Raw genomic sequence first — 22,882 nt, 5'->3', positions numbered from 1 at the left:
TGGATACATGATCCAGGGGGTGACAAGGCAGACCCGTGGGCACTGAGACAACCCATCTTCCCCCTTCCCAGGCCATGGGCAGGCACCCCCACCCCACTCTGCACACCCCCAACACTGATGGCAGTACACCCCGACCAAGACCCCCCCTCCCTTCCCCCGGGGGCTCCCACCCCCCAACCCGGGCACTATGGCAGTGCCCCCGGGCTCATTGCCAGGAGGGAAGATGGCTACTCACCTCCTCGGATCCCCACAGCAGCCATTATGCCAGCTTCATGTTTTTAAAAAGGTGTACTAATCGGCGCCCGCGTGACCACTTGCTGGGAAGGGGTTTAGGTCACCAGGAGGCCATTAGATAGGGGGTCTTTCCCATTAATTGTATGAAGATTGGCCTTAAGTGATGATTATTGGATTCACCACGCTACGGCGGGTTCCTAATTTCGCCAACAGGGGCAGGCCAGTTAGATTGCAAATCAATCGGCGCATGGCACAGTTCTTGTTTTCAACCTCTCCGTGAACTAACGGCCTCATCGCCCTCTCGCTTAAGTGGAGCATGGCCATTAAATCACATCCATAGAAAACTATCCGCTAGATTGTGCTGAAAGCTTCCTCGAGGCTGAATAATAGGCGTTTGCGCAATGACAGCCCAGGTCCCATGATCCTCAGCCCACACCACAAAACTAATTACCATAAACATGATTTAGCTCTTTTTAGAATTTTCTCATTTTGTTTCGAAGTGGCAAATTCGATCGGAATTGTCCAGCATTTGCAGACGACGAGATTCTCAGTCCTGCTGGCAGCCTGTTGGTCGCCGCAGCCTTGGGGGATGTCCTGTGACTGTGCGAGCGGGCGCTGCTCGAGGAGGAGGAGGAAGCTGCAGCAGCAGAGTGGGCAGCAGCGGAGCGGGCAGCAGCGGTACGTGTAGCAGAGGGACAGGTGGTAACCGCCCAGGTTGGCGAGTCGGCTGACTAACTGGTCGAGGTGGAGGAGGTGCCGAAGAGGCGCCACATGAGGCTTTGTGTGGACCGGCACCGCCTGTCATTCGAGGACCTGCCGGACCGGGCATGCCTTCAAAGACTCTGGCTGTGCGACATCTGCCAGATGATGGCACATCTGGCACTGCGGGGGTATGGGAGAGGACACCTGTCCTAGTGGCCGCCAAGGGGTTTTTCACAGTGGCTCCAATGCAGTGTTACTGTAAGCCTACTTGTGACAATAACAATTATTATTATTATTATTATTATTAAGGTGACGGTCTCCCTGAACATTTACATGACGGGGTCCTCCCATGCACTGAGTGGGGACCTGTCCAGGATCTCACAGACCTCGGTGCACAGATGCATCTGCGCCGTCATGGAGGCCCTATATGCCCAGGCGGATCAAACATCAACTTCAATGTGGACCGAGCCCACCAGGGTGCCCAGGCAGCAGGATTCGTCGGCACCGCCGGGATGCCCCAAGTCCAGGGGTGATCGACGAGCTGCATCATGTCCCCCACGAGCGGCGGCTGTTGACAGGTCGCTCTACAACAACCGAAAGGGGTTCCACTCGATGAACGTGTAGCTGATACGTGACCATCAGCTGTGCATCATACACGTCTGTGCCCAGTACCCGGGCAGTGTGCACGACACCTTCATCCTGGCACACGCGACGATTCCTGACATGTTCGAGTTGCCCCAAGCTGCTCCATGATGTGCTCTAGTGCTCCGCATCGCTTGACAATCCCCACAGTAGCACTTTCCACCGCCCATCTGGGTGATCCCTGCATGCGAGCTGGCCATTCCGTCACACGGTCCCATCGGATCCCTGGGGTGGCGGTGGTGGGGACGGTCGGCGGGGGGAGACCTTGGACATGCTGATCCATACCCAAAACTGTCGCCCCCAATGCCTCCACTGCAGACAACACCCGTGCGTTGTTGGCCTGGATGGCACTCATGACCGGAACCACCCCCTGCTCCTGAATGCGGTTGGACTCCTCCAACTGCATCTGCAGGTGCTGGATGCTCGCCCACAATGCTAGCCCCTGACTCTGCAACTGCATCTCCACAATCGATGGGACTGTCTGTTCCAGAAACCCAAGAACCATCTGGATGGCAGCTAGTTCCTCGGGTCGGCCTGCCCTCCGACCGTGCGCCCCTTGGCAGTTCCTACCTCCACCTGCTATACCAGTTCAGCTGTGTGGTGCACACCAGATAGTGTCCCAGGAGCCTCTTCACTAAAGTTCCCAACCGAGGAGAGTGTCTCTGGGATGGTGGAGGATGTTGGTGACAGCTGTGACCGGAAATCTGTGTCATCCACTGACCCGAGTCTCGGGCGGAGGGCTGATGTCCGAGCTGCTCCCATCGTTACTCGGCTCACGGGGGGTCTCCGGCTGTGGCACTGGCTGGGGGCGGGAGACGCCAGATGGACCCTCCCCATCTCCAGCAGGTCTTGCAAGACACAAGACAAGATGCATGATTAGACCGTGGGCTGTGGTGGTTGGGGTGGCCATGGGGGTGGTGGTGTTGTGGGGTGAGGATGGTGAGGGTGGTGTTGCCATGATTTTACCCACTTCCGGCAGTTGTATGCGGCCTTCACAGTGTTAGACAATCCGATGCTTGCAGACCAGGGGGTGGGCAGGTGATGGTCTCTGTTGCCAGGGAACCCAGCCATGGCAGCAGGTATGGGTGCTTACATGTGCTGCAGGGTGGGGGCTCGGCCGCCCTCTGGAGGGGGTAGGTACGGTTACAGGTGTGTGGGAGAGGGTGTGAGGGAAGGGGGGGGGGAGAACAGGGGCACACTGCTGCCTACTCACCTTGGCCGCCCTGAGGATGTTGTGCAGTTTTTTCCTGCAATACCCCCCCCCCCCCCCCCCCCCCCCCCCCCCCCCGGACGGTGTTGCTGGTGGCGCTCACAGCCTCTGCCACCTGTGCCCAGGCAGTTCGAAGGGCGGTGGTAGGCAGCCTTCTTCCCGGCTGGTGTAGAGGGTCATCTGCCTCTCCTCCATCACGCCAAGACGTTCTCCCGCTTGGTGCCTGTGAACCTCAGGGCTGCTCTCCGCGCTGCCATCTTGTTGGCTGAGATGGTGTGTGTGGGGGGAGAATTGATGCGGCTGCAGCTTGTCAGCCTTTGGGTGCCAACGCGAACCGGCGAATCCGGCACCGTTTCCATTAGAAACAAATGTGTTCCACATGGCGCCGGTGCTAGCCCCTCAACAGTAGTGGAATTGGTCCTGGTGTGGCTGCAATGTCCAGGTGGCTCAGGCACATGGCTGCCTGTGAGAGGACAGTCCTGTCCTGGGCCTCGGCTACCGCATACACAGAATGCCCCAGGCCTTGGACACGCTGATCCATAGCCGAAACCGCCGCCTCCAATGCCTCCACCGTGGACGCCATCCGTCTGTGGTATTGGCCTGGGTGGCACGCATGACTGGAGCCAACCCCTGCTCCTGCATGTGGATGGACTCTTCCACCCACGCCTGCAGGTGCTGGATGCCTGCTGACATCCCCTCTTGTGGTCCTTGGGTCTCTGACTGCACCTGCACTGAGGCTGGAACTGGACGTTCCAGGAGCCCGGGACCCGTCTGGACAGCAGGTGGTTCCTGGAGCTGGCCTGCCCTCTGACCGTCCGGCCGCTCGGCTGCTCCTATCTCCACCTGCTGTACCAGATGCGATGTGTGGTGTGCACCAGATAGTGTCCCAGGAGCCTCTTCACTAATGTGCCCAATATCAACCGAGGTGATAGTCCCCTGGATGGTAGAGACAGCAGTGACGGAAAGTCCGTGTCCTCCTGCGACCCGAGCTCCAGAATGAATTGAGTCTGAGGCAGAGGGCTGGTGTTCGGGCTGCTCTCCCGGTCAATGCTCAGCTGTCTGGGGGGCACTGGCTCTGGCACTGGCTGGGGGCAGGGGACTGCATGTGGCGCCGGATGGACCGGCCCCATATCCGGCAGGTCCTGTAAGACATAAGACGGCATGTTTGATTAGACAGCGGACCTGGGGGGCATGGGGGGGGGGGGGGGGGGGGGCGGTGGGGGTGGTGGTGAGGCAGGTGTGTGTGGGGGAGGGGTGTCCACACATGTGTCATGGGGATCCGCAACTAAGCAGGGCCTCACTTGCTCGCCCGCTGCTGAACTCTGCCTCGGCGACCTCCCTTTCCTCCAGGCCGCCGACCACGTCCAGTGCCCTCTTCTCGGGCATGGTCAGGGGCTGCAGTTCTGGTGGGCCCCATGCAGTCTTCTCCTGCTCCTGGTGGTTGTGCCTGGCCTTCTCCCGGGGGGACGGAGGGGGGACGCACAAACAGCACAGCCATTAGATGTTCCGTCGCAAGCAGCCCAGGGGTTGGGTAGATGGTGGACTCAGTGGCCAGGGCACCTGGTGGCTGATATGTGGAGCAGGGTGCGGGTTTGGCCGTCCCCCGGGGGGGGGGGGGGGGGGGGGGGGGGTTGGGTTGCTGGTGTGTGGGGGGGCGGGGTTAGTGCCAGGGGCACAGTGCTGCCTACTCACCCTGGTCGCCCTGAAGAGGTCATGGATTTTCTTCCTGCACTGCATACCACCTGCGCCCAGGCACGGCGAACGGCGGCGCCTGTCGGCCTTCCTCCCGGGCCGGGGTACAGGATCGATCTGCGGGCAAGGGGGCTTTATTCAAGGCTGGCAGCACTGTGGGGCGGTTGGTCCAGGGCGAGCGAGCGGCCAAAGGGGAGACTATTTTTGCGGTACAGGTCTACTGGCTGCATCTGCCATGAAGCAATGCTCCGGGCCATGTCGGCAGCTAAAGCTGGGATCTCTATGCTGCCTGGCTGCTAGCCCCCCCACCCCCCCCGGAACAGGGAATCGGTGGCTGTTTTGCGCCGGTTTTCCTGGCGTAAACGCCATCGTTTTCACACCGGCGTGGGGACTTAGAATCCGGCCCCAGCTCTTAGTCGCGGAAACGGAGAAACCCGCCTGTAGAATTTGGCAATGTAATGAGTAATTGAGGCAAATAATGTCAATGCATTTAAAGGCAAGTTAGATAACTGCATGGGAGAGAAAAAATAGTGTATGCTGATAGGGTGAGGTGAAAAATGAGAAGAGGCTTTTGTAGAGCATTCTTGTCATCACAAAAGTTGCTTCAATTTGTTCATTTCTACATTGTAGTTCCACTGTAATGGAAGCAAGATCTATTAGTTGAGGAAGGGGAATAAATGTTTTCAGAAACTGGGAGAAAGATAGCTTTCTAAACATGGCACCTGATGTGGTACATGTTACTTTTACTTGGGGTTAAAGAGAAGACCAGTAATGAAAACAAAGAGAGAAACGACAGAGAGTAGAATGTCAAAAATGTTTGCCATGAATTGAAATTGTTAGACATCTTTTATAGTTTGGACACTAAAAATACCAAATAGCCTCAGAGCATGAACCACCCCTTTAGATTCCAATATGAATATCACTGATGTCTCTTGAGTGTTCAAAGGCGTAGGTTATGTTCGTAAAGACGTAGGAGCCACACCTGGATTTCACTATAAAGAGAAGCAGAAAGTGGGTGGCTACAGTCACAAGCTCTCAGTGTTCTGTTTCTCTATCCGGTGCTCAGCAGGTTGCCCGCAAAACAGGAGGTAAGCTTTCAAGGTTTGATTTAATTTCTCTGAAGTTAAGATGAACAATGCTTTTTTTTTTAAATTTAGAGTACCCAATTCATTTTTTCCAATTAAGGGGCAATTTAGCGTGGCCAATCCACCTACCCTGCACATCTTTTGGGTTGTGGGGGAAAAATCCACGCAAAAATGGGGAGAATGTGCAAACTCCACACGGACAGTGACCCAGAGCCAGGGTAGAACCTGGGACCTCGGCGCCGTGCTAGCCACGGCGCTGCCCTGCTGCCCTCAATGTTATGTTAAAACGATAAAAACAGAATTGACTTTGGAAAAAAGTTTGGCATTTATAGGACGCTCAAGTAGACCCAAACTTTGAAACTTTTCAGGTGGTTCATGTGCATCCCAGTGTACTGCCACATACCTCCCAGTGGCCATCTGTGTGGAGCAAGTGGAAACTTAATCTCCACCTGCCTGCTTCCACCTCTCCAAAGATAGTTATTTGCAGCAACGCATGCTTGCAAAATGATGGCACAATGATCCTTTTTTTTTTCATGTCTTAGGTAAAACATGTTTAGCACAACTCTTGACCTGTCATCTATCCCTGACCTTCTATTTTGCCTCTCCTGCTCAGATTTGATATTGTTGTGTAGATATTAGTACAGATGCTGTGGAATCTGTCTGGGTCGAGTTAAGAAACATCAAGGGACAAAAAACATTTGTTGGGGTTGTATAAAGACCACCAAACCGCAGTGGTGATGTTGGGAATAGCATGAGACAAGAAACCAGAGACGCGTGTAATAAAGGTACATCTGTGATTATGGGTGACTTTAGTCTGTATATAGATTGGGTGACTCAAATTAGTCACAGTACAATTCTCTTGAACATCACGGGCTTAATTCTCTGTTGGCGGGATCCTCCACTTCGCGGGCAGCGCACGCACGCCCGCGGATTTCCCCACAGCGTGGGGCTGCCCACAATGGGAAACCCCGTTGGCCGGCTGGTGGGACGGAGGATCCCACTGCCAGTGGGGCATGCCGCACCAGAAAACGGGTACGGTGGGACGGAGAATCCCACCCCACATTTCTCCCTAACTTTAGCTCTGAAGAGTCATACAGACTTGAAACATTAACTCTGTTTCTCTCTGCACCAATGCTGCCAGACCTGTTCAGGTTTTCCAGCATTTGCTGTATTTATTTTAGTAGAAAGTGAAACTTTGTGCTATTATGTGTGGCTTGAACTGTTGAGGCATAATTGGTCTGTACAACGCCCATGTAACAGGTTTGATGTTGACTTGCATGAATGGGGGAAAGGTTTTGATTATAAAGTCTAGGCATTACTTACGGTGTTTATCCACCTTTCACTGTAAAGAGGTCAATCGGAAACTTTATTTTAAGATCACCTCCTCACAGATGTTGACTGTCCTGCAATGTAGTTGAGGTAGTTTTCATTTCAATTGTATCTCACGTTGGAAGGTTCTCTCCAAGGTGACCAAGGATGGAAACAAAACATTGAGGGCTATTTGGTTTATTTAGGAAGGACAGACAGGAAGGAAAAGGTGGTGGAGTTGCAGTGTTGATTAAAGAAGATATTGATACAATATTGAGGAAAGATATTAGGACAGGCGATGTGGAATCAGTCTGGGTCGAGTTAAGAAATGTCAAGGGGCAAAAAATATTTGTTGGGGTTGTATACAGACCACCAAGTGGCGATGTTGGGAATAGCATTAGACAGGAAATCAGTGATGTGAGTGATAAAGGTACATCTGTGATTATGGGTGACTTTAGTCTGTATATAGATTGGGTGACTCAAATTAGTCACAGTACAATAGAGGAGGAATTTATGGAGTGTATGCCGGATGGTTTTCTGGACCAGAATATTGAGGAACCAGCAAGGGAACAGACCGTCTTGGACTGGGTATTGTGCAATGAGAAAGGATTAGTCGGCAATCTAGTTGTGAGAGAAATTTGGGGATGAGTGACCATAATATGGTAGAGTTCTTTATCAAGATGAATAGCAAGGTAGTTGATTCTGAGACCAGGGTCCTGAACCCCAATAAAGGTAAGTATGATGGTATGAGGCATAAGTTGGCTATGACGGACTGGGAAACATTACTGAAAGGAAGGACAGCGGACAGGCAATGACAGGCATTCAAGGAATGAATAGGTGAACTCCCAAAAGTTGTGTATTCCTATCTGGCGCAAGAGTAGAAAGGGAACTGTGGCCAAACCATGGCTTACATGGGAAATTAGAGATAGTATTAGATTCAAAGAAGAGGCATAACAATTATCAAGAAAAAGCAATAGACCTGAGAATTGGGAACAGTTTAAAATTCAGCAAAGACAGACCAAGGGATAGATAAAGAAGTGGAAAATACAATTTGTAAGTAAACTAGCAGGGAACATAAAAACTGACTGTAAAAGGCGGGATCAGGGTATTGAATTTGATGATCAGCCATGATCATAATGAGTGCAGAGCAGGCTCGAAGGGCTGAATGGCCTCCTCCTGCTTCTATGTTTCTATGTTTCTACATTTCTCCTCAAGTTGAACTGTAAACAGTCCTGAATCCTTCCTCATAAAAGGTCAGATGAATAATTGGTTGATTCCATTTCAAATTAGCCTGACCAAGTGAGTGTTAAAACTACTGAGGGGTGGGGGGAGGAAGGAAGTTAGAAGCAATTAATCATATTTGTTAACTTAGAAACAAGTCTTTGTGTAAAAAAATTATTCAATGAAGCAGAAAATACTCACTGGGACATGGCAGGCTTGACGAAGAAAGCTGCAAGTGATCTGAGAGTGCAGGACTGTCACCTTTTCTCAAGCTAGTCACAAGAGAAACCAGCAAATGCTGCAAGCATTCAGCTTCTGTGATATGTTTTCTTGGTCTGTCAATACTGAGGACACTGCTTTTCACTCATCTCGGGAATATTCACCATCTTTGTTCCCACTTTACAGGAAAGTCAAAGTTGTTTTTGGTTGGAGAAGTGTCACATTGCACCAGTAATAATGAAGAATACGGCATTAGCCAATTACATCTTTTCAGTGAAGCTCATAACAGTCACCATCATTGGTAAGTCAATGCTCTTCTTCCACTCCAGAAACCGTCGGTTGCTAAACACAGGTTACGAATTGGAAAAAACAGCAAAATAAAAGCCAGGCATTTTTTAGATTGCATTTGTGGTACCAGCTTCCCTGAGCAGCCGCTTACTGACCAAATACACAGCTGCCAAACAGACCAACCGCCCTGTTGGAAACCTGGTAGAAAAGGGTAGCCAGGCTCAATTTCGTATCTGGTTTTCAGATGGTACAAACCCTGCGCTTAGGACTCGGTACCCTGGCATAAATAAAAACAGTCAGAAGTCTTACAACACCAGATTTCACCTGAGGAAGGAGCAGTGCTCCCATAGCTAGTGATTTGAAACACACCTGTTGGACTTTAACCTGGTGTTGTAAGACTTCTTACTGTGCTCACCCCAGTCCAACGCCGGCATCTCCACATCATAAATAAAAACATCATAATTAAAACTATCCGAGCAATTTAATTTGTGGACTTCAATGCCTCCGAGTTTTTGAATATATTGTAGTGTTGACTGGTGCAAGACTTGTGTCTGTTAGCAAATAAAATCACTGAAATTTGACAGGAGGAATGTACTAAATATACAGTTGTGCTGTACTTTCCCATTTCTTGCTCTTGAGGTTGCTGATGCATTTGCATGGCTTTGTAGTGGTTTCAAGTGATTCACTCTGGGTATTGCAATGGCACAACATTGTGCAATATTGCTTTACAAAAAAGGCTCGTTTTTTTTAAGACAATGGTCCAGACGGTGCCCTCCTTCATCCTCGATGGTGCTCAATATTCAAGCATCAATGTACAGGGCTAGGTGTTCTGAATCAATGACCTTTCCTCATTGAAGTGCTGCGATCTGGTGTGTTATCTCACGGCATGATCCTTAATATTCCTTACAACCGTGATTAGCCAATTTATGAGCTACCAGACATATGCTTAAGTGTAAAGATACGAAGTGTGTATGTTTTGATCAACAAATAATTTGTGGGACTTACCTTGAATAGATCATTCTGCTATTTCCTTTTAGGTTTCTTTTTGACCACCGTGAATGCTCAGCAGGTAAGAGAAATTTGACATCTTCCTGGCATGTCACTGCTAATTGTTGAAAACATAATTCCATGCCAGATCAGAGAGCTCAGAGAAATTTCAAAATCAGGTTGATTACATTTACTTAACAATAACTAATGAGAAATTTGCTAAATGCAGTGCGAGGTAGTGGGAGAACATGAAGACATTGACATCTATGTTTTGGTACTTTTATAACCATGTTGTATTTATAAAACCAGCATAGCCCATATGGTAACATCAAAGGTGTCTTTAATCTTATGTTCACACCCTGTCTATGACTTATTCAACAAGTATTTATGACAGGCTATATCTTTAAAGAATTAATTGTTCATTTAAACTGTATCACATGAACAATTGTGACAGTTAGAATATTAAATTCCACCCTGCAGGTTCTTGGTGAGAACAAGGGGCGAAAATCCAGCCAGCTGTTGCTTAGAAGAGTGAAACGTGCCACTGGTAAGTAAGAAACAATGAAGCATAGTATGAATTAATCAAACTATCTCTGATGCATTTCCTAACTCTGCATCTGCCTCAGTTCTTCTGAGAGCTGCTGAAACCCTCATCGATGCCCATGTTGACTTCCGGTGATGAGATGTGTTGAGGAGTCACACATCAGGTGGCTCTCCTCCTAAAGAAAGGATAATAGGCATTTTTAGCTGAATTGAGCCCACAAACTGGGATTAAAACATACCCTCACCCTCACTCACCCTCAACAATACGAAAAACAGCAAGGATGCCAGGAAGCAGCAGTTTGAGAGGCCGCAGAGACACCAAAAACGGCAGCAAGGGAGCGGTGAGCAAACGGATCAGCAGACCCATGAAGCAAGGTATCTCCAGCCACTCCTGAGAGAGGGAGACCAGTGACCCGAAAAATGAGCTCCCCGCACTGCCAGGTGATGGATGGAAGACTTTCCTCACCAGAGAACTATAGGAGATGAAGGATGATAGTAAGGTTGAAATAAAGGCGGCAGTCAAGGTGGCGGAGGTGCTGGCCACCATGCAAATGACCCTCAACAGTATGGGAAAGAGATTGGAGGCCCGGGGAGCACGGTAAAGTAGCTGGAGAAAGCCTCAACAGCCCAGAGCAACCAAAGTGTCGCTGGAGGCCAAAATTAAGAGGTTGGAGGCGACCCAGGGGAACCTCAAAGAAAAGGTGCAGGACCAAGAAAATTGGTCGAGACGACAAAATATTGGAATAGTGGGACTTCCAGAAGGAATTGAGGGCAGGGATCCAACCGACTACGTGACCCAATACCTAGTGGGTAACCTAATGGGGAGAGACAGCTTCCCCAAGCTGCCAGAGGTCGACAGGGCCCGAAACCTAAGACGGGGAGCAGCCGAGAGCGGTCATTGCCAAGCTGCACAGGTACCAGGACAGGGAAAGGATCCTTCATTGGGCCAGACAAACGAAGGCTTGCAGCTGGGAGGGACACAAAATCAGAGTCTATCAGGACACTGGGGCAGAGCTGGCAAAGCGCCAGGCAGAATTTAACAAGGCAAATTCAGCCCTGTACAGGAACAATATCAAATTTGGGATGCTGTACCCAGCCTGGCTCTGGGTAACATACCAGGGCAGGGAACATTATTTCACTGCCCCTGCAGATGCGGACGAGTTCATCCAAAAATACCAGACAAGTCAGCCAAGAAGGGAGACAGCGATAAGGAGGACACAGAGGAGGCAGAGAAAAACCAATGAACAATTTGTGCGGGACTGCATCGCCCCGTTATGAACAGGGAAACCAGTTCCAAGAAAGGAGGGGGCGAGTGCAGCAGAGCGCAGGAGAGGGGGAGGAGGAGACAGAGCAGAACCCAACATAGCGGGTGTAGGAGAGGGTCAGATTGACTCCAGGAGAGGAGCCACCACACTAGAGGGAAAGCTAGCACCAGGAGGTATGAGTGAGAGGGGTTGCGGCGCATCTCCTACCAGGGAGAGAGTGCCTGGCAAAGGAGGGCACAACAGCAAGGCGGGGACAACAGAGGGGTAAACAGGAGGGGGGAATGGGGGGGCTATGGGGGGCAGCAAGAGGAGGGGGAAACAAATCCACAAGGGGAACAAAATGGCAGGGGAGTGGGCTATATATTGGCTTTAGCAGGTCATTCTTGAAAATGTGGAAGAAGATGGCACCGCAAGCAGCCACTTTGGAGGGTCCATAAACAAAGGGAAACCCCAGAGTGCAGGGGCTCATCCACATGGCGTACACACAGTTGGCGGCCATGTTGGGTGGTCCCTGGACATAGTGAAACGCCACAGCACAGGGGCCCGGTCTTACGGTGAGTACGGTGACAGTGGCCATATTGGATGGCCCCTGAACAAAGGGAAACCCTGGAGTGCAGGGGCACATCCACAAGGTACATATGGCTGATCACACAGGAGGGTCAGAATAGTCACGTGTAACGTCAGGGGACTTAACGGCCTAGTGAAAAGATCCAGAGTCTTTGCCCACCTGAAAAGTATGAAAGCTGACATAGTCTTCCTCCAAGAGGCACACCTGAGGGAGAAGGACCCACTACGGGTAAGGAAGGGCTCGGTGGGACAGACTTACCATTCCTGCTACGGGACAAGAGCTGGAGGGGTAGCCATACTGCTCAGTTAGAGGGCGGTGTTTACTGCGACAAAGACGGATACGGACCAAGGGGAACGGTACATCATGGTCAGCGGTGCCCAGGACGGGCACCGGTGGTTCTGGTTAACGTATATGCACCCAACTGGAATGACATAGAATTTGTAAAGAAAAACCATGGCAGAAATCCCCAACATAGACACCCAGAAACTAATCATGGGGGTGGGGAGACTTAAAATGTGTACAGGACCCCCAAAATGGGGAAAACGGCAGGCAAGGCTAGAGAACTGTGGACATTTATGGAGCAGATCGGGGCTGGGACCCATGAGGTTCATGCATCCAGCTGAGAAGGAGTTCTCATTTTTTTCACAAGTACACTGATCTAAACCCACATCAACTTCTTTGTTGTGGAGAAATCGGTGCTTCCAGGGATAGTAAGAGCTGAATACTCCGTGATTGTTATCTCCAACCACGCTCCACACTACATGGACGTGAGGTTGGAGGCGGGTCGTGCCCAACGCCTCTCCACTGAGGTTGGACACGGCCCTGCTGGCCGATAAGGTCTTCTGTCTGAAAGCATCACAGGCCATAGACAAGTCTACTACTAAGAGCCGGAACAGGGAGGTCTCTCCATGTTCTGGGAGGCGCTGAAGGATGAGATTAGAGGAGAAATGATTGCCTATAAGGTGCACAGGGACAGAGAAGAGAGGGTGGCCAGGCAACAACTGATTGACTCTATTCTGGAGGTCGACAGATGATACTCCAAAGCCCCGAGTGTAGAGCCTCTCGTGCAGAGGGAAAAAAATCTCTAAATGGACTTTAACCTGCTATCCACCAGGAAGGCATACACCAACTCCGCCAGACACGGGGCACCTCCTACGAACACGGAGAAAAAGCCAGCCGCCTGCCGTTTCACCATTTATGGTTTGTGGGCCTGTTGGCTAGGCCAGCATTTATTGCTTATCCCATATTGCCATTCTTGAACCACCGCAGTCCTTGTGGCATAGGTCCACCCACAGAATTTTCACCCTGGCGATATATTCCCATGTCAGGATGGCATAGTCATGGGTTTGGAATGTGCCGCCTGAGAAGCCTTGGTGAGTTCCTGCAGTGCATCTTGTAGATGATGCAAACAACTGCCACTGTTTGTCGGTGGATGAGGGAGTGAATATTTGTGAAGGGGTGCCAATCAAGCAGGTTGATTTGACCTGGATGGTGTCGAACTTCTTGCGTGTTGTTTGAGCTGCACTCATCCAGGCAAGTAGAGAGTATCCCATCACAGTCCTGACTAGTGTCTATAGTCATTCTTCTTGCATTTTATCTTGTGTTCAATTATCCAAAGGGTCCCCTGTAAAACATTTAACTCAATAAAAACTGTCTGATACTAATTTCCATGGATTTCTGTTGAATGTATAGCAAGGAAACAGGAGGAACCCACTGGAAATTCCAGGCCAATGTCCCAATAATACATTATAGATAGAGAGATACTACTTTTTTCCTCCAGGTTCCCTTCGTACTCATATTCCCTTTTCTTCATTCACTCCAAGTAAGTGATGTGATCAGCATTATTGAGCTCTGCATTCAAAGATACATTTGAAATTGTCTGTCCATAACAAGATAATTATGGACAATGGAGGGGGTGGGGGGCGGGGGGGGGGGGGGGGGGGGGGGGGTGAACAGAATGGCCTTTTCGCATTCTGGTTTCTCCTTCTGTTCTGGATAGAGCACGGACCAGCATCTTGTATGGGATCAGAAGGTTCAATTTCCTGCAATGTGCTAACGATTCAGATGCATTTTGTGGTGTCACATCCGGTTCCTTCTAACACTCTTTAGAAAATTAGAGTCTGCACCATTCTCACAAAAAAATGTGTTTTATTTTTACAGCTTGTACCAACAACTTCATTACAAATGACAGGACTAATGACCCATTATTGGCTGCGTTTTATCCTGCTGACCAGTTAGATGCCTGTTTGAACAATAGTGTGCTTGCGGCGAACCTCACTGAACTGGGACATATAGCTTTTAGCAAAAATCAGCTTCTTATTCTGAAAAGGAAGCTGGGAGAGGTAAGCCTACGAGATTTGAAGATAAGTTTTTCCAGCCAAGTGTTTCCGGGGCCCAAAGGAACTGACCATCAGGAGCCATCCCATTCATTGTTGGCAGCTCACTTTGTGGAGCTAATAATCAATGGGTACCAAACAAAGCTGTCTTGAAAGCCCTAGTGCATCTTAAACAACATTAGATTGCAGCTTTCGTGCTGCAATTGCTTATTCAGTTACACACCTAAGCTGCTGTTTATTTCCCTTTCAATGTAAGGTAACTGGACAATTTTTAATTTTAACCTGCCAGAGTCTCTACCTTGAGATGTATTCCAGAGAGCATCAGAAAGAAGCAATGAAAGGTTTGAATAGAGGTAATGGAGAAAATGACCGAACTTCCACAAAGCTCCACTTGGTAGTGTGAAGTCTTGGGAAGTTCCACCCTTGTATATGAGACAAGAGAAAGAGAAATCCCCTTACACAACCATACAACAGAACCAGTTACAGCAAATTGTTGAAGATGTCATTTGGGTGCGCACTTTAATCTAACTCTTATTTTTGATATTTTGGAACAGATCTACACAAGTGGACTGCCGGAAGATCAGATACAACAGTTGGGATTCATTATTACTGTGTATGGCCCTGAGGAGATCAGCACATGGAACATAACAAGGCTGGATACCCTTGCACTTGCTTTAAGTAATAGTGCAAATGTTAACACGGTACGGATTAGCAGCAAGCTTCTGACTCTATGGGAATGATCCAACCAAAACATTTCTAAGTGCCATTTTGGGTGGGTTTGGCGGGGAGTTTGCTGTAAGTTTTTAGGGTGAGATCCAGACCGGTATTCACCTACATTTTGTCATTTTGTTGGGTCTTGGGGAGCTCCTCATCAGTTTAACCCACACTTAGAAATATTTTCAGCAGTAGGGAGCTTAACCTGTTGGCGAGACCGGCTCCTCAGAGATCGGGCTGCTCTTTTGAAAGGGTGCCCCGATCCTTGAAGGTCTCCCATACCCTCCCACCCACAGGCAATTCCATCCTCCACTGACACAAGCATTAACCTCCCCCGCCGATCCAAGTGAGGCTCTTGGATCGCTGAGGTCTCCTCCCTTTTCAGGCGCCCCACCTCGACTTTCTGACACCTCCCTCTCAGGACCTTCCCCTTCACCGCCCCAACCTTTATGAGGACCCTTCATACCACCCCCTTCCCTCCCCCACCCTTCATGGCCCCTTCATGTCCCCTTTCATGGTTTGGCCCCCCTCAGGCCCAGGCCCTTGGCAATGCCCCTGACACCCTGACAGTGCCAACTAGGCACCCAGGTGCCAGGGTGCTGTCCTATCCTGTCCTCGACAACCAAGGGGGCTCCAATGACCTCTGAAACCCCTGAGTGGCCACCACGACTGGTCTCCGCTTGTGGAGGCCATACTAATTGGTGTCCAGTTGAGGTTTTGCCGGTATAGCCGGTGACTCTCGGCACTAGGTGAGTGTGGCATCAAGATGGCCACGTATAGTTAAATGAGGCTAATGGCTCATTTAGAAATCATTATCTGGATCACATTGGTCGCTGCGGGTCAGGTGACTTGCGCAAGGTTTCATGCCTGGTGCGAAGTCCGGTTCGGGCCTCTCCCGCGATTCATGCAACGGGCGCAACTCGGTGGTAGAATCGCGTGCTATGACTCTCATAAAGAGCTTACACCCATTCACTAAGCGGTTTGGGCTGCGATGAATGATGACAAGAGCTAGGAGTAGATGGAACTCTTTTGCTTCCAAATATTCTCCATCAGATAGTTTAAAAATGTTCTTTGAGCGGGAAATTCTCCGATGCTCAATTCCTGTTCCCCACCATTCCATCCCTGGGTGCCAGTCACTGAAATCATCCAAAATAGGGGGCACCAGTGCTGAGATGCTGAAAGATTTTAATTAGGGAATCAAATGCATCAAAAACCAGATTCTGATAAAACGTATTTTGATGGAAATACAGAGCAGGCCAGTCAATATCTAAAGGAACTTGCTTCCACTCTTTATTCATTTCTATTTCGATTCCAGGTTTCCAGCAAGTTCAGTGTATCATGTTCTCATTTCTCCTTTCTCAACAGTGCCTTCACATATTTTATAAAGTAGCACAAAAAATTTGAATAGGTCATTAGAGAAACCTTCTCAGTTCATACTGTGTGCGGAGCAAAAGTTAATGAAGTGAGCCTTCACTGTTTTCTTCCATTTCAGACCAAAGTAATTATTGAAAATTACCTGAGGGGCTCTGGGTCACTAAATGCTGGCGTGTTGGATGTGATCGGTGGTCCAGCATTGTGTAGTCTGAGTGAAGAGACCCTGCGAACCATTCTTCCCAGTGAACTAAAGTGAGTGTCAGATTATGTGAAGCTACTCTGCCAACCTATTGTTTTATTCAAATGTATAACATTCTAGCGACTCAGCAAACCTATAGAAGTCTAGAAGATTGCCCTGGACTGCATTTTTCACCTGTCGGACACGCGTATTCAGTGAGCCTGGAAGTGGGCATTAAACATCTTTCCAGGCTGCGATTGGCCCTCTGGATTGGTGGGATTCTCCGTTCCACTGGCAGCGCACCCCCGCCCACGGGTTTCCCAGTGGCGTGGGATGGCTGCAATGGAAAATTGGCAAGCCACTGGAATGAAGAATCCAGCTGCCAGTGATGGCTCGCCGCCGAGAAGCATTCGGCTGGGGAGGTGGAGAATTCACTACCCCATGATTTTGCTCGAGCTGGCCTATTAACAGGCAGCTAACATGGAACACGTGCAGTGAGAGCCTCAGTGCAGCTGGGGGAGAGCGGGAAAGGGTGGACGCTGAGTAAAGGGAGGATGTGGTTTGGCAATTCGCCTCAGAGGGATATCCGCTGCTGAGCTGTCTCAGAGAGCTGCTGACGTTTAAAAACAATGAAATGAAATGAAAATCGCTTATTGTCACGAGTAGGCTTCAAATTAAGTTACTGTGAAAAGCCCCTAGTCGCCACATTCCGGCGCCTGTTCGGGGAGGCTGGTACGGGAATTGAACCGTGCTGCTGGCCCACCTTGGTCTGCTTTCAAAGCCAGCGATTTAGCCCTGTGCTAAACAGCCCCAATGGGCGCGGTATTTTGTCGTGACAGTTCATCCGCCCTGGATCGAGGTTGCTGCTTAAATATAAAAGCCGGATTGTCCGGTCCTTTCGATTCTCCTTTCCCCCTGGCAGTGCACCCCGCCAGCACGTTTCCCGGCAGCGTGGGGTGGTTACAATGGGAAATCCCATTGGAAAGCGGCAGGAAGATAAATCACGCTGGCAGCGAATGGCGCGCGGCCGAGGAACACACGGCTGACGGACCGGCGAATCCAGCCCAAAGGGTTAAATTGTCTTTTTTATTGACAGTAGCTGTGCTTCCAATTCTCACGCACAATGGGCCAACCAGAATATTACTTGACAGCACGATGACATGCTGGCACGGAAAACTGTGGCTTTGTTTTCCATTTAGATGAAGCAAGGCTTCACAATGCTCAGCAGATCTAGCATCAGCTGTGGAGAGACAAACAGCTTCAAATTAAAGTTGTGCAAGGCCATGACTCGAAACATTATCCCTGTTTCTCTCTCTCTCGATGCTGCCAGGCCCGCTGAGCAGCCCCAGCATTTGGTGTATTGATCTGAGCTTTTCAGCAGTTGCAGTATTCTGTTTATCGGAAAGTGAAATGTTGACCCTGTCAATGAACACTAAATTTCTAAGTCCAAAAATATACAATATAACATCGTCACCATTCTGTTGCAGGAAAGCCAAGCCACTTGATATTTCCACATGCACTCAGGCAAAGAAAGACATCATTTTTGGGATCGCAAAAGTAGCATTCCAGGATCGAGCTGGTGATCCCAATGCTTATTATAACCTCACCAGGCCGTATGTTGGTAAGTAATCTTACAAATTGATTAAGGATTATTTGGAAATAAAAATGAAATGAAAATCGCTTATTGTCACAAGTAGGCTTCAAATGAAGTTACTGTGTAAAGCCCCTAGTTGCCACATTCTGGCGCCTGTTCAGGGAGGCTGGTACGGGAATTGAACCGTGCTGCTGGCCTGCCTTGGTCTGCTCTCAAAGCCAGCGATTTAGCCCTGTGCTAAACCAGTCCCTGAAGAATTATTCCAGACCTTCACTTTCAATTCATTGCAATATTTACCTTGGAAAGCTTATTACGAATACCAAATAAATTAAATCTTCATTTTAACTCTATATTATGTGTAGTTATGCAGATAAATATATATATGCACAGGTTAATCTGACGGTTCTTTCTGTTCTCTAAAAGGTGGTGCACGAGCATCTGATTTACGAAGTTTAGCTGCTGGTAACATCAGTATGGACTTCCAGACATTCAGCAGACTCAACCCAGTGGAAGTAGAAGTAAGTATCAATGGAGGATTGCAACATCATTCAGTGTTTTATTGCATTACGCACAAAACAGATATTAAATGCAGTGCCCAAAAACAGTCATTAATTCAATCCACTCCATATCAATCACCACAGACCACAACATTACCACACAACTATTATATTTATGATAGCTTAACTAGACAGAGACTGTTAGGGCAACATTATTTCCTCAGCTGTGTAGAAAAGAGACGTTCATGGGCTGGATTCTCCGCTCCCCGACGCCAAAATCGTGTTCGGCGACGGGGCAGAGAATCCGTTTTGGCGGCACAATTGGGAGTGACGCCGGTTTTTGAATTCTTCGCCCCCTGAAAATTATCCACCGCCTCAGGACATTGCCTGAGGCCCGCCCAACGATGCTCCGACCGGCCAAGTTCTCAACGGTCTGGGTTACGTGTGCTCAGGCCGTTCGTGAACTCAGCGTGGTGGCTGCGTCTCAATCTGGGGCCACCACAGTCAGGCGAGGGACGATTGGCGGGCAGGCAGGGGCTACATTCTGGGCTGGGGGCACTGTGGGCGGGTGGTCAGGGGCGCGCGAGCGGCCGATGGGGGGGGCACTACTTTGGCGATCCAGGTCCGCGGGCTGAATCCGCCATGGAGCACGGCGTGGCTGCTGCAGGCCGCCACCGTGCGCATGCACGGCCTCTGAACTGGAAGTGCTGGGTCCGTATCGGCAGCTAGCACTGTGAGCTCTACGCTGCCGCCCTGCTAGTGTCCAGCAAAACGGGGAATCAGTGGCAATTTTATGCAGGTTTTGCTAGCATAAATAACCACTGTTTTCACACCGGCGTGTGGACTTAGTCTCCAAAACGGAGAATGCAGCATATTTCAAGCAGGTTTAAAGTGGGACTAGATAAACTCAGACTGCTTTCCTGCTATTAAGCAAATGATATCATGTTAGATTTTCAGTGAAATGGTGCAGGGTCAACAAGACCACCGATTCACTATTGCCCAATTATGTTAAAGCTTAAGAGGCCATTTCACTCTCAATATTTCTATTTAAAGAGACAATTTCTAGAACCACTCAGTTAGATCTACACAGTTCTGATTGATTGGAGGGAGTCAGACTAAGATTGGAGTTAAATCCATCTGAATAGTGTTATTGACAGATATAAAACACTGAACAGGTTGAAGCAGAGACCATGTGAACACCGGATCCGGATCAAATTGAATAGGTAGATGAAGGAGATGGGGTGAAGGGATCTGGAACAGGGCTGGTAAATACATGATCAAGATTAGTTACTTGCAGGAGCTGTAAATGACAACACATTTGTGTTGAGCGGCCTGTCTTGGTGTTGTTTTGTATGTTTTTCGATATTTGTTATTTCTTAAATGGTGCGTTCCTTTGCTGCATATTATGACAGAACTACATGGAACAAAGAATGAGCATAATCCTGTTGTTACAATATAACCAATTTATTTTTCAGCAACTCACGGCTCAGAACATACGAGATCTACTTGGAATAAACCTGAATTCTCTTGGACTGAATAGAAACCATGAAATAGTGCAGCATTGGGTTAACTCACACACAGTCAAGGAGGTTATGAGTCTGGGGATTGGACTTCAAGGAGGAATAGCACCAGCTGGACTTGGGAACTTTTTCTTTAAGGAATGTAAGTGGATTTTTACATGTGTTATTCTCCACACCGATAAGAAGATTGGGTAGTATCTAGGATTGTTGGACACCATCACAAAGTGGAATTATTTCACTTGAAAGTTGTGCTGTCCTTGAGGATGCTAATGTATGTACTTATATGGAGGCTCAAAACTAACAATCTACACAGTCACAGTCTCTTCCACTCATAAATAATCGCATGGACAGATTTACAGGACCAGCTAACACTATGTAATTGTGCTTACTTAGGCGCATGTAGCAAAATAAAGCTGTAACAAAAAAATCACAGTTTGAAAGGTTGAAACGCTTCTTCAACTCAAGAAAGGTGGTCGAAGAATGTTGTAGAGGAAAACTGTTGACAATGTGTTTCTTTATTTTAGTTTCTGAGACTGGTTCAGCTCCAATCAACAGCTACAGTCTCCTGCTTTCCATCTGCATCGCTGTGATGGGAATCACATTGCAATAACTTTGCAATCAGCCCATCTGTGCCTTCTGCCATATTAAGTGGAGAGAATCAGAGATTCCAGTGTCGAGTATCAAATAATGGATCTTAAAGAAGATTTAACAAGTTCAGCACATGGAGTGAAACCTACTTAGACCAAACACTTTGGTCTAACTCTAAGCCAGCTATCTAGACATTGTGCTGATCAAGTATAATATTCAGAGACAACTTTGGATTGTCATTAGAACATTGATATCAAATAGCAGGCAGAATAATTCTGATTTTGTTGCTTACCTAATCTTGTACCACATTCTTTCTTAATTTTCATTTCTGTCTCATTGTCAAATAAAGATGAGAGTAAAATTCCAACTCTCTTTCATAGGCACTGTACATAACTTGAACTGTTTTTATAATGAGACTGGTATTGATGCAGCCGTTGGTTGACCAAAACCAATTTCATGGGAGCTAAAAGCCAAAGAGGATTGGGCCTACAGACATGAGGGACACGATTTCTGTCCCTGCTCTTGGGCAAGAACAGAGCAATGAGAGCGGCTGAACTTATTATCCTGTTCCCACTCCTGATTAATAGATTGACTTTTCTCTGTCGAGATAATTCTCACCAGTTTCAGGGGAGAGCCTTATTTAAAATCAACATATTTGGGTCCTACGCCAGCTTTAGGGCGGCAAACCATTGGGTGGAATGTGCACTGCCCACCCAATACCCGGGCAGAATTTTACACCCCCCCCCCCCCCCCCCCCCCCACACTCCCTCTCTCTCCCTCCCAGTGCGGTGGGATATTACAGTCCCGTCAAAGTAAATTGCAATTTAAATGGCGAGCTGCATGCCGTGGTGGGGCTGTGAAATCCGACCAGGCTGCAAAATCCTGGCCGTGGTCAAGTGATAATTGGCTATTTTGTGTACACAACTTTGTCCAATTTTGATGGGAAGTTGCATCATGTAAATAGGCAATTTAATTTATTGTATAAAGTTTCTCCCCAGTAAGTGATCTGTAAAGTTATCTTGTAAAGATTGAATTTTGAAATGTTAAGGATTTTTGTATGTATATATAAAACTTACAAAATTGCAGTTTTGTTAAATTTTGTGCCTCCCCGAGGGCAGCACGGTGGCATAGTGGTTAACTCTGCTACCTCACAGCGTCGAGGTCACTAATGCAGGTTCGGTCCCGGCTCTGGTCACTGTCCGTGCACGTTCTCCCTGTGTTTGCGTGGGTTTCGCCCCCAAAACCCAAAGATGTGCAGGGTAGGTGGATTGGCCACGCTAAATTGCCCCTTAATTGGAAAAAATGAATTGGGTACTCTAAATGTATTTTAAAAAAATGTTGTGCCTCCCCAACGGTCGAATATGTAAAGGCCTGAGAAGCAGTCAACAGTAAAAACGTGAATGTCTATGCTAATTCTGCTCATCTCAGTGGAATCGTAGTGATGATGCAACGGTTCATGTTAGATTTAAGCAGTCAGATTACTTGTATATGCTCTGTGTTAAGCAGTACCCAGTGTTGATAATATTGGATGTTTACATCATTTGGTTTCCCATCTTTAAGCTGCTTCATGTGATTATTATATGATGGATTTATTTATTTATATTGGGTCATAAAAAAGTTATATTTATATTTTCAATTAAAAGCAGCTAAATTGTACATGAGCTTGATTAATCCTGTCAGTCGCAAATATAAAGGTGTAGATTTGTCGCTGCCCACCACCAGTAGTGGGTTTCCGGATTCGGCAGAGAATCAGGCTTTGGCCGAAAAACGGATCTTAGCTGCTTATGATGTGGTGTAGGCTGTCAATCATAGCAAGCGTGTATAAATATTGTGGTTAGCATCAAAGCAGGGAAAAGGAAATGCATTCAAGTGTGAAGGGAAAGATAAATCAACAATTGTCCAAGCAGCTGTCTCTGAAGTAATAAAACTGTCAATCACTGGATAATGCAATGTATTGCAGCTGACATAGACATAGAATTTATAGTGCAGAAAGAGGACATTCGGCTCATCAAGTCTGCACCGGCCCATGGAAAGATCACTCCCCCTAAGCCCACGCCTCCACCCTATCCCTGTACCTCAGTAACCCCATCTAACCTTTTTTTGGACACTAAGGGCAA

General features: G+C 48.4%; 1 protein-coding gene across 1 annotated transcript; it reads left to right on the top strand.

Moving 5' to 3' along the window:
• The first annotated feature begins 5,494 nt into the window (after positions 1-5,494).
• LOC140394098 (mesothelin-like protein) lies at positions 5,495-22,421 on the top strand. Its single transcript, XM_072480941.1, has 11 exons — positions 5,495-5,568; positions 8,500-8,614; positions 9,639-9,670; positions 10,069-10,135; positions 14,125-14,306; positions 14,855-15,001; positions 16,507-16,640; positions 18,054-18,187; positions 18,584-18,678; positions 20,133-20,319; positions 20,702-22,421. The coding sequence occupies exons 2-11, from the start codon at positions 8,551-8,553 to the stop codon at positions 20,785-20,787; spliced, it is 1,128 nt and encodes a 375-aa protein (XP_072337042.1). The 5' UTR covers positions 5,495-5,568; positions 8,500-8,550; the 3' UTR covers positions 20,788-22,421.
• The last annotated feature ends 461 nt before the right edge of the window (positions 22,422-22,882 follow it).

The sequence above is a fragment of the Scyliorhinus torazame genome, chromosome 17 (genome assembly GCF_047496885.1).
Source record: "Scyliorhinus torazame isolate Kashiwa2021f chromosome 17, sScyTor2.1, whole genome shotgun sequence".
In the NCBI taxonomy this organism is placed as follows: Eukaryota; Metazoa; Chordata; class Chondrichthyes; order Carcharhiniformes; family Scyliorhinidae; genus Scyliorhinus; species Scyliorhinus torazame.
This window is presented reverse-complemented; position numbering and strand designations above follow the sequence as displayed.

What these genes read in the sequence shown, in the direction of transcription:
- LOC140394098 (XM_072480941.1), top strand. Translation starts at nt 8,551, where the DNA reads ATGAAGAATACGGCATTAGCCAATTACATCTTTTCAGTGAAGCTCATA. An exon ending in AAGAGTGAAACGTGCCACTG is followed by an intron (nt 10,136 to 14,124) that starts GTAAGTAAGAAA and finishes TTATTTTTACAG; the next exon opens with CTTGTACCAACAACTTCATT. An exon ending in ATAGTGCAAATGTTAACACG is followed by an intron (nt 15,002 to 16,506) that starts GTACGGATTAGC and finishes CTTCCATTTCAG; the next exon opens with ACCAAAGTAATTATTGAAAA.